Source organism: Sarcophilus harrisii, chromosome 2 (assembly GCF_902635505.1).
Source record: "Sarcophilus harrisii chromosome 2, mSarHar1.11, whole genome shotgun sequence".
In the NCBI taxonomy this organism is placed as follows: domain Eukaryota; kingdom Metazoa; phylum Chordata; class Mammalia; order Dasyuromorphia; family Dasyuridae; genus Sarcophilus; species Sarcophilus harrisii.
Window position 1 is genome coordinate 414,919,631 of NC_045427.1, and position 14,778 is coordinate 414,934,408.

General features: G+C 35.0%; 1 protein-coding gene across 1 annotated transcript in view; it reads right to left on the reverse strand.

The window, feature by feature from the left end:
* The window catches only part of SPINK5 (serine peptidase inhibitor Kazal type 5), a 59,072-nt gene that overhangs the window by 16,486 nt on the left and 27,808 nt on the right, over positions 1–14,778 (reverse strand). The window contains exons 9-17 of the mRNA XM_031953711.1: positions 14,596–14,723; positions 12,232–12,313; positions 10,856–10,983; positions 10,159–10,222; positions 6,695–6,822; positions 4,490–4,571; positions 3,811–3,938; positions 3,320–3,386; positions 1,054–1,181 (exon numbers count right to left, since the gene is read on the reverse strand). Coding sequence (XP_031809571.1) covers positions 1,054–1,181; positions 3,320–3,386; positions 3,811–3,938; positions 4,490–4,571; positions 6,695–6,822; positions 10,159–10,222; positions 10,856–10,983; positions 12,232–12,313; positions 14,596–14,723 — 935 coding nt within the window. The remainder of the gene's footprint in view (positions 1–1,053; positions 1,182–3,319; positions 3,387–3,810; positions 3,939–4,489; positions 4,572–6,694; positions 6,823–10,158; positions 10,223–10,855; positions 10,984–12,231; positions 12,314–14,595; positions 14,724–14,778) is intronic.

The window sequence follows — 14,778 nt, forward strand, 5'->3', positions numbered from 1 at the left end:
TCAAGGTTCATTTTCAGTCCTCCAGCTTCCTCACATTTTACTCTACCACTTCTAGGTTCCAACTGCACTGACAGAAGATGGAGCTTATGGTTCAATATCCATGAGTCTCCACACCTTAGTACTGGCTATGCCCTATGCCTCCTTCTTTGCCTCTACCTCTTAGTTTACCTGATTTCCTTCAAGACTTGGTTCAAATTTCACCTTCTGCAGAAGTCAGCTGCTGGCTGACATATGTGTGTGTGTACATATATACATATATGTATATATACATATCTAATATTATATGTGTCACATATATATATACATTTCTTTCATATTATCTTTATTCTGAATAATCTTGTGTATACCTAGTCATTGATATGTTATCTCTTTAGAATGCACACTCCTTATAGTCGACTGTTTTTTGCTTTTGTTTGTATTTGTATTCCCAGGGCTTAGCACAATGCCTAATCCAGAAAGCATTTAATAAACACTTATTGACTAACTAACATTTTATAGGTAAGGAAAATGAGACCTACAGATTTAGATCATTTGCCACAGATAACTACAAAATCTAATTCCAGTCCCTTGACTCCAAATTCAGTGATCTTTCCCATTATGAGTCATTGTCTAACCAGGTTGTAAAAGGGAAACTTTTATAATTATTTCTGAAATGCAAAATAGCAGGATGGACAGAGGGCTTGCTTTAGGGTGAAGAAGGCCTGAATTCAAATTCTACTTCTGACATATATCGGTTGTGTGACCATCAGCAAATCATTTAACATCTCAGTCCCACCCACAAAACTTTCTTAGATTGCACATTGTAGATGAATTGTCAATCAACATTAAAGGAAGAGTGCCATACATCCAGGAAATCCCCACTTCAGATATTTAGATATAGATATACTACACATAATGTATTTTTTCTATTATTTTGTATTTCCCTGAAGATTACTAAGGGAGTTTATTGGTAAGAGAGTAGTGTCACAAAAAGTGCTAGTAAGAAATTAATTGAGCATCTGAGTTTTAGCTAGGAAAGAAAAGCACCTCAAGTTCTTTACTGTGTCTACTCACAATAAAGCTTTACACATGGCACACTTATTGCCATGTGTTTTTCCATCTGGGCCCCGGACAGGATCATTTTCTCTGGTACAGAAAAGGTTTCCATTATTCACAAGACTCCGAAATTCATCACATGCATCCTATAAAGAGAAGAGAATCATGGTGACTTTTGTATTTCAGAAATTCCTAGTACTTTAAAACTTAGATCATAAACATGGAGTCTCTGAAAGGACTTTAGAATGCCAGCATTCAAATGGACTTGAAACAGAATATCAGAGCTTGAAAAAGATAAGTCATTTACTCTAAGAAGGACTCAAAGGATAGTCTACTCCAACTTTTAGTTTTCAAAGGAAAATCCTGAGACTTCTCAGAAAAGAAGTTATCTGCCCAAGGCCATGGGAATGTTTGGTGCAAGAACCAAGACTAGAAGTTCAAACCTCCCATTTCTTACTTCTAATAAGCTTTCAAGTGCTTCATAGCTGCAGGATTGATCTGAAATGTCCAATTTGGTGAAGTGCGTACATAACTTAATGAATCCCAGTGATTCATCCCTTCAAAGTCACTGAAGAGAATTGTCTACAGGTTTTTTGTTTGGTTCTTTTATTAAGGGAGGAGAGTGTGGGTGCAGTGAAGGCTTAGTATTTTTATTATCTAAACCTGTGGCAACAAAATTGGCATTGCTTTCATTTACAAGTTTTAAAAGGAGGGGGAGGGGGTTGTGCATAGAACAATTTAAAATTTTTAGACTACCTACTGACTGCAAAGCATAAAAGGAAAAAACAATCACAACAGACTGAAGCTTGCCATCAGGTAATTATAAAGACCACGCCTGACCTGAGAGAAGCGATAAGGAAATTTATAAATTCAGCTGATGCATTACTTCATTTTATTAAACTGCTTTGTTTTCTCTCCCTTTGCTCTCTGGAGAGGAATGGAAGAGGGTTCTATTCAGAAGTAAAAGTGATACAAGAGCAAAAGCTGTCCTTATAAATGTTTTTAAACAGTTTCAAGCTCTCTTTTGTAGTTGATACCCATAGACTTGTAGACATTCTCCCTAAAAATGAGTTTTAATATAGAATTGTTTTGTCTGCAGGAGCAAATTGAAGATTTATCTTATATCATATCCCTCCCCATGCTCTGAAACCTACAAAGACTTCCATTGTCTAGAAGTAAAGGCCAGACTCCTTAACTTGACATTCAAATCTGACATTTTCAGTCTTGTCTCATATGACTCATTTTTATCTCACTGAATTCAATTTAATTCAGTAGTCATCTACTCGGTATCCCACACATTTTCCACACCTTATAGTACACTTTGAAAAATGCATAGTGGAGAGGCATAAGACAGAAAGGAAAGTTTAATGCATTAGTATTTGCATTAGACAGGTGCAAGCAAATTGTTATGTGAAGTCCAAAAGAAAAGTATTGTTAATGGCTGGGAACATGTCACTATGTTGCACTTCAGATGGACTCCAAATTATGAGAATGATTTCAATAGCCAACAAGTGAAAAGAAAAGGGAAAGGAATGACTAAAGACATGGAGAGAAGTTAACACATAATTTGTTCAGGAAAAATAAAAGAAGTCCTTTGGCTTGAATGAGGGAAAGGAAGTAAATAGAGTTAAAACTAAAATGATTGAGTGGTGGTGACTAATTGTCACAATCCTTGAACAACTCATTTATTTGGTAGGCAACAAGGAACTATGTTCCCTCTTTGATCATATTCTAAGGGTCCTTTCTTCTTCAATGGTCTATGTTTGTAGGTCTAAGCTCACTTTTGGTTCTGATATTCTGCTTGAAAACTTGAAAGCTTTTTTCAGTTCAGGAAACATGGTACAAAGGGAAAAATGATAGTTCTAGAGTCAGAGGATCTAGACACAAATCGTACTAGTGATCCTACCTACTGCCTGTATAAATTGGGGCAAGTCACCTGATTTCTCAGGACTTCATTTTCCTTGAAAACTGAGGGAATTCAATCTGATTACATGAGCCCTCTTCTAGCTCTAGGCCTATAATTCTACAAACCCCACATCTAACAGTGTCTACATTACTGTCATTTCATTGGTCTGAGGCTGTTTCTTCATCTATAAAAATGAGGAAATTTGACCTGATGAACAATAAGTCTATGATCCTTCTACCCTTAGAAGACCTTTTGTTTACTGTTCTAAATTCTGATATTTTATATTCTCTAGCTCTATGCTTCCATAAAGTTTCATTACAGAAGAAAAACTCAAAGCCTTTGCCTTCAATTTCCAGCTTAACGTTGTTTGATAACTACCTTTGTAAGTTCTCTCTTCTTAATTGTTCTGGATGCCGCAGCAGCCTTCTCTCTGGCTTCTTGTTGTCTTTAAGAGAAAGAGAAAAGGGGATCATTTCAAGTACAGCACTGCTATCATAAAAGAAGACTGGTTTCTGAATGGTTTGTTTAATATTGAAGGGGGAAAGGGGACTATTGTCCATAAGCCTGAACTTTACTAGCTTTTACCTAAGGGAAAATTCACAGTAAGCAAACAGGCATCTATTATAATGCATGCAAGAAGAAATATCCAAGAGTAAGGCTTTGTACAGAAACTTAAGGCCATTATCTACAGAGTATCCCCGTCCTGAATTCTTTTAACCAAAGACAATGATCATCCTAGACAAAAGTACCAAGGAAAGAAAACAAATAGTACAGTTTCTTTCCATCATCATCTCCCTCTCTCCTTCTTCCATACTCCACTCCTCAAGTTCTATATACTTCTGCAGACATCTCCTGACTCTTATACTCACAGAAAGGCTTCACACATGGAACATATGTTGCCATGCATCTTGCCATCCAGGCCCAGGATGGGATCATTCTCTCTGGTGCAGGCAAGGTGGCCATCCCTCATGTAGTTTCTGTATTCACTGCATAGCTCCTGATCATAGAAGAATAATAGTAATAATAATTTTATTTCTATAGAATTTAAGATTTATAAAGCATACTCCTCATAATAATCCCATGAGGCAGCAATTAGCAATATTATGTTCATTTCACAGATGAAGAAACTAAAGCTCAGAAAGGGTTCCCAATAGTCACATAAAAGTAGATCTTAGATGTCAAGCCATATTCTTGACTCTAAGATTAATTCTCATTTTACTATAAAAAGTAACTATACTAGGACCCAAAAATGAGAATTTAATTTTAGAGGCTCCCTTCTAATCTCAAGCCACTAAACAACCCATACAGAGCTGCAAGGGTGGAATATTTGAAAATACTTTCCATTCCTGTTTTTGGAGGATTTGTATAACTTTCTGTTACCACTATAATGGATTATTATTTTAAAACTTCGTATTTTTTAGATGTGGGTATTTATTCTTTTGATGGATTCCAGAGTAGAAGGAAGAAGCCTGAGGGTTCAGATGCTTACTTTCCAAAAAACTCTACTTGAGGATACACTGGAGGGATAAAGGGTGTGAAACAAATTACCTGCACTGCTTCTCTCTTAACTTTGTTTTCTACTTCCACTTTCTTCTTCCCTTCTCTGTTTTTCTCCTGTTCTTCTTGTTTGCTACATGTAGGAGAGAAAGTCAGAGGCCAAAATAAATGTCACCATGTCTTAGAGAGCAGAGATAGAGAATTCCCTAAACTGTTGGTTATTAAATTACATAAAGTCAGAGCAAACAACTGTTTTTCCCATAGGATTGTAAGCTTCTTGAGGGCAGGAACTATTTTGCTTTGATTTTGCAAACTGTCTAAACATATGCAGTGATTCATAAATGTTTGTTGATTGCTTGACTGATTTCAGGAAAGACTCAATCTTTGAATTGCATCTCACTAAAGTAGTAATACTGGTGAATACTCACTGTTGCAGGTAAGAATCATTTTCTATTTGTCAAAACAATCCTAGAAGATTGAAGATAAACCCTTGAAGAGCTATAAGGGGTGTTTAATAAGCTAATTCACATTTTATGCTAATTTTATGGAAATAATTGGAAAATAGTGTACCACTGTGGGAAAAGTCCTGTTTTGAAATCAGACCTTTAGTTCTGATATATGCTATGTGACATAGAATCAAGAACTTTTTCTCTTTGAATCTCAATTTCTTCCTTTATAAAACAGGAATTAGGGAAGGTCTAAAAATCCTTTTTATGAAAATGTTTTATATAACTTCACATGTACTTTCTCTTTGGGGGAGGAGGTAGGGAGGTAATCTGGAACTCAAAATGTTATTAACAAAGTTTTTTAAGTATTTTAAAAATAGTTTACATGTAACTGGAGAAAATAAAATATTAAAATATAAAAGTGAATATGATACTATCCAAAGAAGATATTATTAAAATCTTCATCTCAAAATCTACCTAAACTTTTTCTCTGCACATGTTTCTCCTGATTTTTTAGCTTCCTTTCCCTCCCCACTTCTGTCTTTCATTCCCTTTTTGATTCTGTTTCCTCACTTTTCTACTTTGGTCTTTTTACCCAACTTGTACTTCCCTTCATCTCTCTTTCCTTTGACCTTTCTAATTTTTAGCATACACACACACACATATATATGTACATATATACATGCTTATGCACTCTAATCTCTAATATAAAATGCATGTAAGTTTGAATATTTCATTTTTTTCTTTAAATAAATTTTAAAATATAATAAAATATTTTTCCTTGTACATGGCCTTTGATTATCCTTTTTTTTTCCTGCTTTATGGATCAATAGTTCTTGAAAGAATGAAAAGTTCCCATATTTCTTCATGCTTCATGACTTCAGATCATTCTGACATTTGTAAATGTATTACTTATTCTTTATATAACTATGAAAACCAAATATTTGCTATAGCCATTTGTAACAGTCAACACAATATGGATCTCACATGAAAGCATTTTCATTTTAAATATCATGCTCTTAATTTAGCTTAAACTTTCTTAAACTGTGGTTTGAGAGCCAATGTGGTTTCAAATAACAGAATGTGTAGATTATAAAATTATGATTTATTATCAATAAGTGTTTGATTTATATACCGATTTTATATATCTATATTACCTAGATTCTTGTAAAAATTTCTTGAGTGAAAAGGGATCATTAGAGGAAAAAGTTTAAGAAGCTCAGATTTAGTTTATTTTATTGGAACTAATTTTCAGATTCACTTAGAAGTTTTGTCATTAATAGGTTCTATATTATTTTGCCCTACTCACTATATTGAGTTACAGAGTTGGAAGCCAAAAGAAGTCATAGAAGAAAGAATATCAGTGTTGAACAGTCTTCAGAACATAGAGAAGGAACATTGTTCATAAGGCATGTTGGTTAGCTTTGCTATTAATTTTCCCCTTGTTTTTACTTTTTACTATAAGGAATGTTTCTCTGGGAGGGCAAAGAGAAATGTTTTAGGAAATAAAGATTAGGAAAAATTAACTCATTGAAAGCATTGTTGTTTCTTTTTGAAAGAACATAGAATCATAGAACTGGAAGAAACATTAAAGATCAATTGATTCAGCCCCATCTTTCCTTGTATAGTTGAAGAAACCAAATCTTTTGGTAACAGAACAAGACTTGCAACAGATCTCCTGACTCTTGATTCCTCTTTCACTATATTACTCAAATTCATTTAAATCCATCAGGCACGAGGCAAAGATTTTGAGTTTTCTCTCATGCCCTTTGTTTGGAAGAAGTAGGAGGAATGTCACATATATACTCACAAGATGCTGGCACACATGGAACACTTGTTGCCATGCATTTTACCATCAGGACCTTGAACAGGTGAATTCTCCCGGGTGCAAATGAGTTCCCCATCTCTCACTTGTTCTCGGAATTCACTGCACAGATCCTGTGAAAACAAAGGATGCTGCTAGGGTGAAGGTTTATCCTTGATCCCTCTTCCTCCCCTTCCCAAATTCTTTTTCTGTTTATTAGTCACTCTGCCCTCCAGTTTGGTTTCAGATGTTTCATAGAAACTAGAGTTGAAAGGATGCTGAAGTTAAGAAAAAGAATGTGATATTTTCAAGGTCACGTAAGTCATGGGATCAGAGATTGAGAGCTGAAAAATACTCACTTAGTTCAATTTTAGTTTTTAACATATAAAGAGTCTGAGGCCCAGATTGTCAGTCACACAAATAATAAATGCAGAGACTAAAGTCAGGCAGTAAGATGGAAGAGCCAATTCTAAACTTCAGATATATTTATATATGACCCCAGGGTTCTTTATCCTTAAAAAATAAAACCCCAGTTTTTGATGGCACATGTATAATTTTGACTACACCTTGGTTTCTTTTTTAAATTTTGCCTTCTCTTCAGATATTTTAATAGCTCTAGTATGTCTCTTTTTTTCAGCTTTTAAAAGACTTACATAAGTACAATTATCCTTTCCATTTGAGGAACATTCATGAAAAACAATTATCATCATTATCATTTTATAGATAAGGACACTGGAGGTCAGAGTATGGAGCAATCTGGCCAGCATCACACAGTTAGAAAACAGAAGTTGATCCCAGCTCTTCTAACTACATAGAACATCATAGTTGATGATGATGATGATGATGATGATGATATTTTTATATTGTTTACAAGGTGTTAGGCATTGTGCTAAGCATTTTTACAATTATTATGTCATTTGACTCTCACAACAATCTTAAGAATAGGTGAACTTATCAACTCCATTTGATGGATAAGAAAATTGAGGCAATCAGTTTTTAAATAACTTGCACAGAGTCACACAGCTGGTACCTGTGACTAGATTTACACTCAGGTCTGGCTGACTACAGGCCCAGCACTCAATCCACTGAATTCTATCTACCTAGCTGAAGAATGAACAGAAGGAATTTAGTCCAAATAGTACATGCAAAGGAATAGACCTAAAAAAACCTCTCTAGCTTCTGGGTAGACCATTCTAGTAATTCTAGTAATGCCTAACTTAACAGGCAATCTATCCATTCTGTGGCTAGTTCCAATTTGCTGGAAAGTCCTTCCATTTAAGAATCTTAAAACTGTCTCCCTAATACTTCTCCCAATTATTCTTTGTTCTCTTTCCTATTCCTTTTGATAAGAGGAATTAAGTAACCCTCAAGCTTTGTCTGCTTCAAACTAAATATCCACAGTTCCCAAGACCACTCTTTTTGCCATAGAGTTTCAAATACTTGCCACTATCTAGTTGCCCTTCTCTTAATATACTCTAGCTTACCAATATCTTCTCTAAAACATTGCAATCAAAATTACACACCCTGGTCTGTCTAGTACAAAGGAGAACCTTTGTTCTGAATACTCTGCTGTTCTTAGTGCAATCTAAGAATGTTTTAGCATTTTTAGCTGCCATACCATGTTGCTGATTTATGTTAAACTTGCAGGCAGTAGGATCGCTGGGTCTTTTATTTTAAATACTTATCTAGCCAGTCTTGCCTATAATATTCTTACAATGTGGAATTTTTTAAATCAAATACAACACTTAAAATTTTTCCATATTAGATTCTCTGGTAGATGGTTTTCTCGTTGCCAAAAATTGAATAGATATTAAAATTGTTTTGCATCTGGATTATCTCCACTGATTTACTAGATAACAGGATACTGTGAGATCATATGATCAGTGGAGACAATCTAGATTGAAAGAAATTTTGGAGAACCTTTAGTCTAATCCATGAATGCTGCAGAGGAAGATAGTTCATCTCAGAGAGGCCAGGTACCTTCGATCTTGGAAATCTAAGGCTCTTTCTGCTGCTCTATTTTTGCCACTCTTAACTTTTGGGGCATTATACCTATCCCCTCCAAAAATATTTAACTCTCTAATAGGGCTACATCATCTGTAATTCTAAACCTTACTATATGAGTAGGATCAGGTGTAAAACTGTCTTGAACTGACCTAAGAATCTGTTGGAAAATGCTAGCTGTGCTTCCTTCATTGAAAGTTCCAATGTATGATGCAATACTGAATATCCAAAACCACCCATAGCATTCATGGTCATTGCTTCCCACCAGAGAAATAATCAGAATCTTGTTTACAAAGCAGGATTCAATCTAAAATACTTTGCAGTCAACCTACTGACAACATAATTTTGTAAATTTGTGTAATATAATATTCACCAGACAACAAACTTGTTAAAATCAGTTGTGGATGCCTCATAAAGGTGGTAATAAGCAAGAAGCCCTCCAAAAATAAAGGGAAAAAAAGCAGAAAAAATTATCATAAAGTCTTTAACTCTTAAAGCAAGAGGATCCCTTCAAATACAAATTTTGGAACACAAGATATGAACTCTCACAGCTGGAAGGTTGTTAGAACACTGAATATAGACTATTAATCCTTAAACATAGTGCATAGAATGTCAGAAAATAAGTATGTCTTAGAAAATAGAACCTAAAGTATTAGATTTTAAAACATAGAATTCCAGAGCTGAGGATCTTTTGAATACAGAATGTCAAGAACATAGAATATAGAAGATAAAATATTAGTACTAAAAGGGACATTTCAGTCCAGAATGTTAGAGAATACAACATGAACCCCTACATTTGTTTGGCTTCTGTTTCTTCTTTGCTACAAAGAAAGGATTTAATTAAATGATTCCTGAGTTTCCTTTTCAATTCTGAAGATCTATGAAATTATTTTATGTACTTTGCAAATGAGCTCTCATAGAAACAGAGATAGGGAAGGGAACTGAGTTGATTGTTATATATACAAAATCTCAAATATAGCCTTGCTGAATAAAAATGGCAAGAAAATAAAACAAAATATGGAGACTGAAAAAGAAAATATACTCACAACTCAAGATTTAGTTAATAACTCTCTGCAAATAGTCTCAGGATGATTTGATCAATGAAGGGAAGGATGATATGGATAATAATAATAATATATATATGTATATGTGTGTGTGTGTGTGTGTGAATGCAATTGCCTAGTTCATGACACAGACATAGGAGGTATTCTACTTTTGTTAATAATCCCAAAAAGTCAAAAGAAACAGTCAATCACAGTGGAAGGAGCATTGGATATAGAGATAACCTGAAGTGAATCCAGGTACTGATATTTGATAGCAATGTGACTATATATGACAGTTTTGTTCTCTGAATGTTCTTCATTCGTTAAAGGAAAACTGAGTACCACCTCTACCTCCTTCCTTTACCAGTGTTATGAGCAAAGTGCGTTAGAAATGGTAAATATGCCACAAATGGCAGGACTCACTTCTCTAGTAACTCTGCGGTTTCTCTTGTGATCTTCCTTTTCTTTCTCTTTAGCTTCATTCTGGCTGTTTGGAGAAATAAGTGGTCTAAGTAGAAACACAACCAAATGCCTTCATCAAAGAAAAGAAAATCCTGATGACAGACCATGGATTCTTGACTTTTTTAAAAAGTGAGTGAAATCATCTATCCTTTCTTCAGATAATATATTGTTTTTACATTTCATATTGAATGAAATGCTAAATTTTAGCTTCAAATTTGTGGGGGAAAATATCATTTTTTCACATTCATAGAAAATTCATGGAAATTCCAAAAACAACAACAACAATAACTGTCAGCAAATCTCTGGGAGTCTGTGGACCCTGGGTTGAGATCCCTAAACCAGACCATAATTAATTAAAATGGGCAAGCAGCATTGCAGGCTAATATGGGTAAAAATATAGCCTTAATAGCTGCAATAATTTGTTGAAGCCACCTAATGTTACTCACCATTTTTATTTATTTCTCATCTGGATTTTGTTGGCTCCAAATTAAGGCATTTTATGAACTCACCTCTTTGATTGTCCTTAAGGAGCCTTTTATGATAAAGAGTCTCTTATTTAATCATAAATTATGATTTTATAATAAAATCTCAAAGGAAGAACTTGGTCATCAGTGAATCCTCCCCCCTTCACCTCATTCAGCAACCCCATTGTACTCACAAGAAGACCTCACACATAGAACATGTGTTGCCATGCATTTTGCCATCTGGTCCCAGAATGGGGTCATTCTCTCTGGTGCAAGCCATTCTTCCATTTCTCATATAGTTGCGATATGGACTACACAGCTCCTGCTCATACCAAGGGATGAATGGTGACATTTATTTTTGTATATTTGTTTCCCTAACTATACACTTCCCCTCTAGCTTTTTTTTTTATTTCATGAAAGACTAAAATAAATAAGATTCGTATCAGTAGGGAGACTTCTTGGCCCTAACTTAAAGAATTATTTCCAAGATCACCTTGAATTCAGTTAGACCTGAACTCTTCTCTACCATAAGACAAATTAATTTTTCGAAGATCCATTTAAGTTGTATTCTTACTATAATGAAGTCCTAGATATAAAAAATAAATAGGAGAGGAAGCTAACAGTTTTCAATGAAAAGAGTTTTAATTTAGTTCTAGTCCCTCTTTTGTCTCCATTCCATTTTTTGCCAATTACTATTTTAAAAGCCTTGGATAAATTACTTTATTTCTCTGAGATTCAATTTCCTTAGTTGTAATAGGAAGACAGTGATATTTATAGTATCAAATTCTCAAGGTTATTTTGAAAAAAAGATTATTTTATTTAAAATTTTTAAATGCTAAAAATAAAAAATGAAATACTAAATTTTAAAATGTTAAAATTTATATTTTATTTTTTAAAATGCTAAAATTTTAAGTGCTAAAAACTTACATATATATACATATATATATATATATATACAAACTATTAAAATTATTTTTTTTTATGACTCTGCAAGCCATCCCTCTAGATCTCAGTATTTTCCACTGTAAAATGATGGGGTAATACTAGCTAATCTTCTTTATGATATAGTTCTTCTGATCTGATCTATTCATGAGAGAAAAGAAGGATCTTCTCTCTGAGACTAATGCTTGGGAAGGCATCATAGCAGAGAGGGGCATTTGATCAAAGTATATATGAAGATTCTGGAGCTAGTGACAAGCAGAAAAAAATCTGGAAGATTAGAGGCCTTGAGACAGGTTTGAGGAGCCCTACCCCAAATTCTGCTTAGACTGGAATGTAGGGTATGTGATCACATTTGCCAAATGTTATGGAATGGTTTTGTGAATCTGGAATTTAAACTAGATGAATAACAAGGTCCATACTGGTTCCAAATCCTGTGACATTATGGCTACACACACAAACACACAAACAATTATATTTGCACTATTTCAATCTATCTATTTATATGTGTGTAAGTATATTATATGTATGGTGCTCACCCCTGATCCCAAGGTGATTTGCATTTAAGACTACAACAAGACCACAACCCAAGGAGATCTAATTGAATCTTGTGGGGCTTGTGGTTACTTACCGCAAATGATGTAGTGTTTGCTGGTTCTCTCTTATCCCTTAATTTCTCTTCATTTCTTTTCTTTTCTTCAACTTCGGCTTGGCTATAAGGAAAGAAGAACTCTATTAGGCATAGAAATATAATTTTTTCTCTGTCTTCAACACTGCATGTCAGCCTTCATCCCTCAGCAGGGTGACCAGCAGGACCTTTCAGCAGTGAGGTGTCCAATGAGATACTACTATGTGTGACAGTGTTTCTCCATAAATAGTTGCTCTCAAAAATTCATCTAGAATCTAGTGAGAACAAATTTGACCTGAAGGGCAAACCTAAGAGCAATGGCAAAAACATAGGCAGCCAAATGTATCAAAACCACAAACAACAACAGAAGTTATGAGAAATAAGAGTACAGAACTTGGAGTCAGGAAGACCTGAGAGCAGATAGATCCCACCTCAGATCCATACTGCTCATGTGACTTTCAGCAAGTAAGTCACTTAACATTCATGTGCTAATTTCTTCATCTGTATAATAGCAGTAATAAGAGCACCTACTTCATAGGATTCTTTTGAGTATCCAATAAGTTAACAAACATAAAGTGCTTTGCAAAATTTAGAGCATCATACAAATACTATCCTGCAATAAGATCTGTTCAACCATTTAATTGACAAGTCCTCAATTTCCTGTCCTTCTGGGTATTTAATCAGAAAAGGATCAATGATAGTGCATAGGTGATTACCAAGCTAATTCAAGGTTAAGCTAACTGAATTCTAAGGTCACTTCCCCCTTTAAGAATTTGAGGTTTGAAGACTTTAAAGTTCTGAGAATCTAAGATTCAAAGAGTGAATTATTGAAATATTTAAAATTATTATCCATTTAAAATTCTATGGTCCTAAGACTCTAAGAAGGTCAAGATTCTATCTAAATGGCCTGAGAGTATAAGGTCTTAAAGGATTAAGATTAGATTCTGTAACTTCAGTGCTAAAGAATCTAAGTTTTTAGGATTGTATGGTTGTGAGACAGTAAAGTACTGAAGGCTGGGCCAAATATGCTCCTACCTGCTAGTTCAGTGAAGGCAAACCTTCAACTTTTCCATCCCCTGATATTATAACAGAAATAGCAGGACATTTCTTGGACCTTAGAATTTGAGGTGTAAGTGGTTAAACGAGGTATGGGGACAGCTTCCAGGAAGGGATTCAACAGACTCCAGATGTGTTATTGTGAGTGTGAAGAATTTCCCAAGTGGGTAGACCTCAAATATGTATATAGCTTTGTAATGAGCTTTGAGGGGGCATAGGTTTCTGTGTGAATACATCTAGAGGTGGTGGTCTGGGCAAGTCTCAGAGAGCATTCAATTACTCAATTCTCTGGAGGATTAGGGTGGGATATGAGGGAATGAGTTCAGGCCAAACATTTGAGATAGAGTATAATGTGTATTCTGCCAATGGGTAATTCTCCAGAATCTGGTATTTATCTCATGCTAGGGGAACATGAGAGTTAGAACAGAATAAGATAGCTCAAGATGCAGGTGAACAATTCCTGGGTATAGCTGCTGGAGTGACCGGAAAACATGGATCTAAAGATAATCATCTAGGGGGAATGTTGGGGCCTATGATTACAAAGTGTGAATAGGCATAGACTTGAGTTAGCACAATTCTGAGTCCCCATTAGACAGAAAGGGAAAGAGAGTGACAGCCCCAAATACAATGTAAGTGGGCATTGAGTGAATGCAGGTGAATCTGAGAAGTGTTCAATAGTAACACTCAGAATCTGAAAAGCATGAAGGGCCTGGTGTGAGCCAATCCAAATGAGGGCAACAGGATTAAGAGAAATATACCCAATTTCTACAATGAAGTAAATGAGAACAATAAAAAGCAAAAACTAAAACTAACAACAAGAAACAACTTTGAATTCTATTGTAATTTTGATGACAAAGAAGCATGGTCCTGGAATCTAGAAAATGTGCCTCCCTCCCATCTTTGCAGGACAAGGCTTTGACTTTAGAATAATGCATGTACTGTCAGTCTCAAATGATAATTGGTTTTAATAAATTGCTTATGTCTCTTTATAGTTTTTATTTTTAATAACTAATGGGCTAGTTAAGGAGGAGAGAAAATGAGGATGATTTAAAATCAAAAGTTATCAATTCAAATTAAAACAAAAGGCCTAAGAATCTAACTTTCTAATATTCATTGAACAATAGTTCATAGTCCTATCCTCCAGGAGAACAAAAGCACTGCCCTCACTTTCACATCCCAATATGTGCCTGCAAAGAAATTTAGGGAAGGAAAATGAGAAATCAGGTAATAAGAATAAAGGTTTGTTTTATGCAAAGGGACAACCTCTAAAGAGTCTCAAGTAGACCTCTTGCTACCCCTTTTCATACTCACAAAAAGGCTTTGCACATGGAGCACTTGTTCCCATAATGCTTGCCATCAAGGCCTTGGATAGGGTCATTCTCCCTGGTGCAAAAGAGTATGCCATTCCTCATCAGGTCCCGGAATTCACTACATATGGCCTACAGAAGGGAGACAGATACCTGGGTTTTAGCTTCCTATTCATTTTTTATGTCC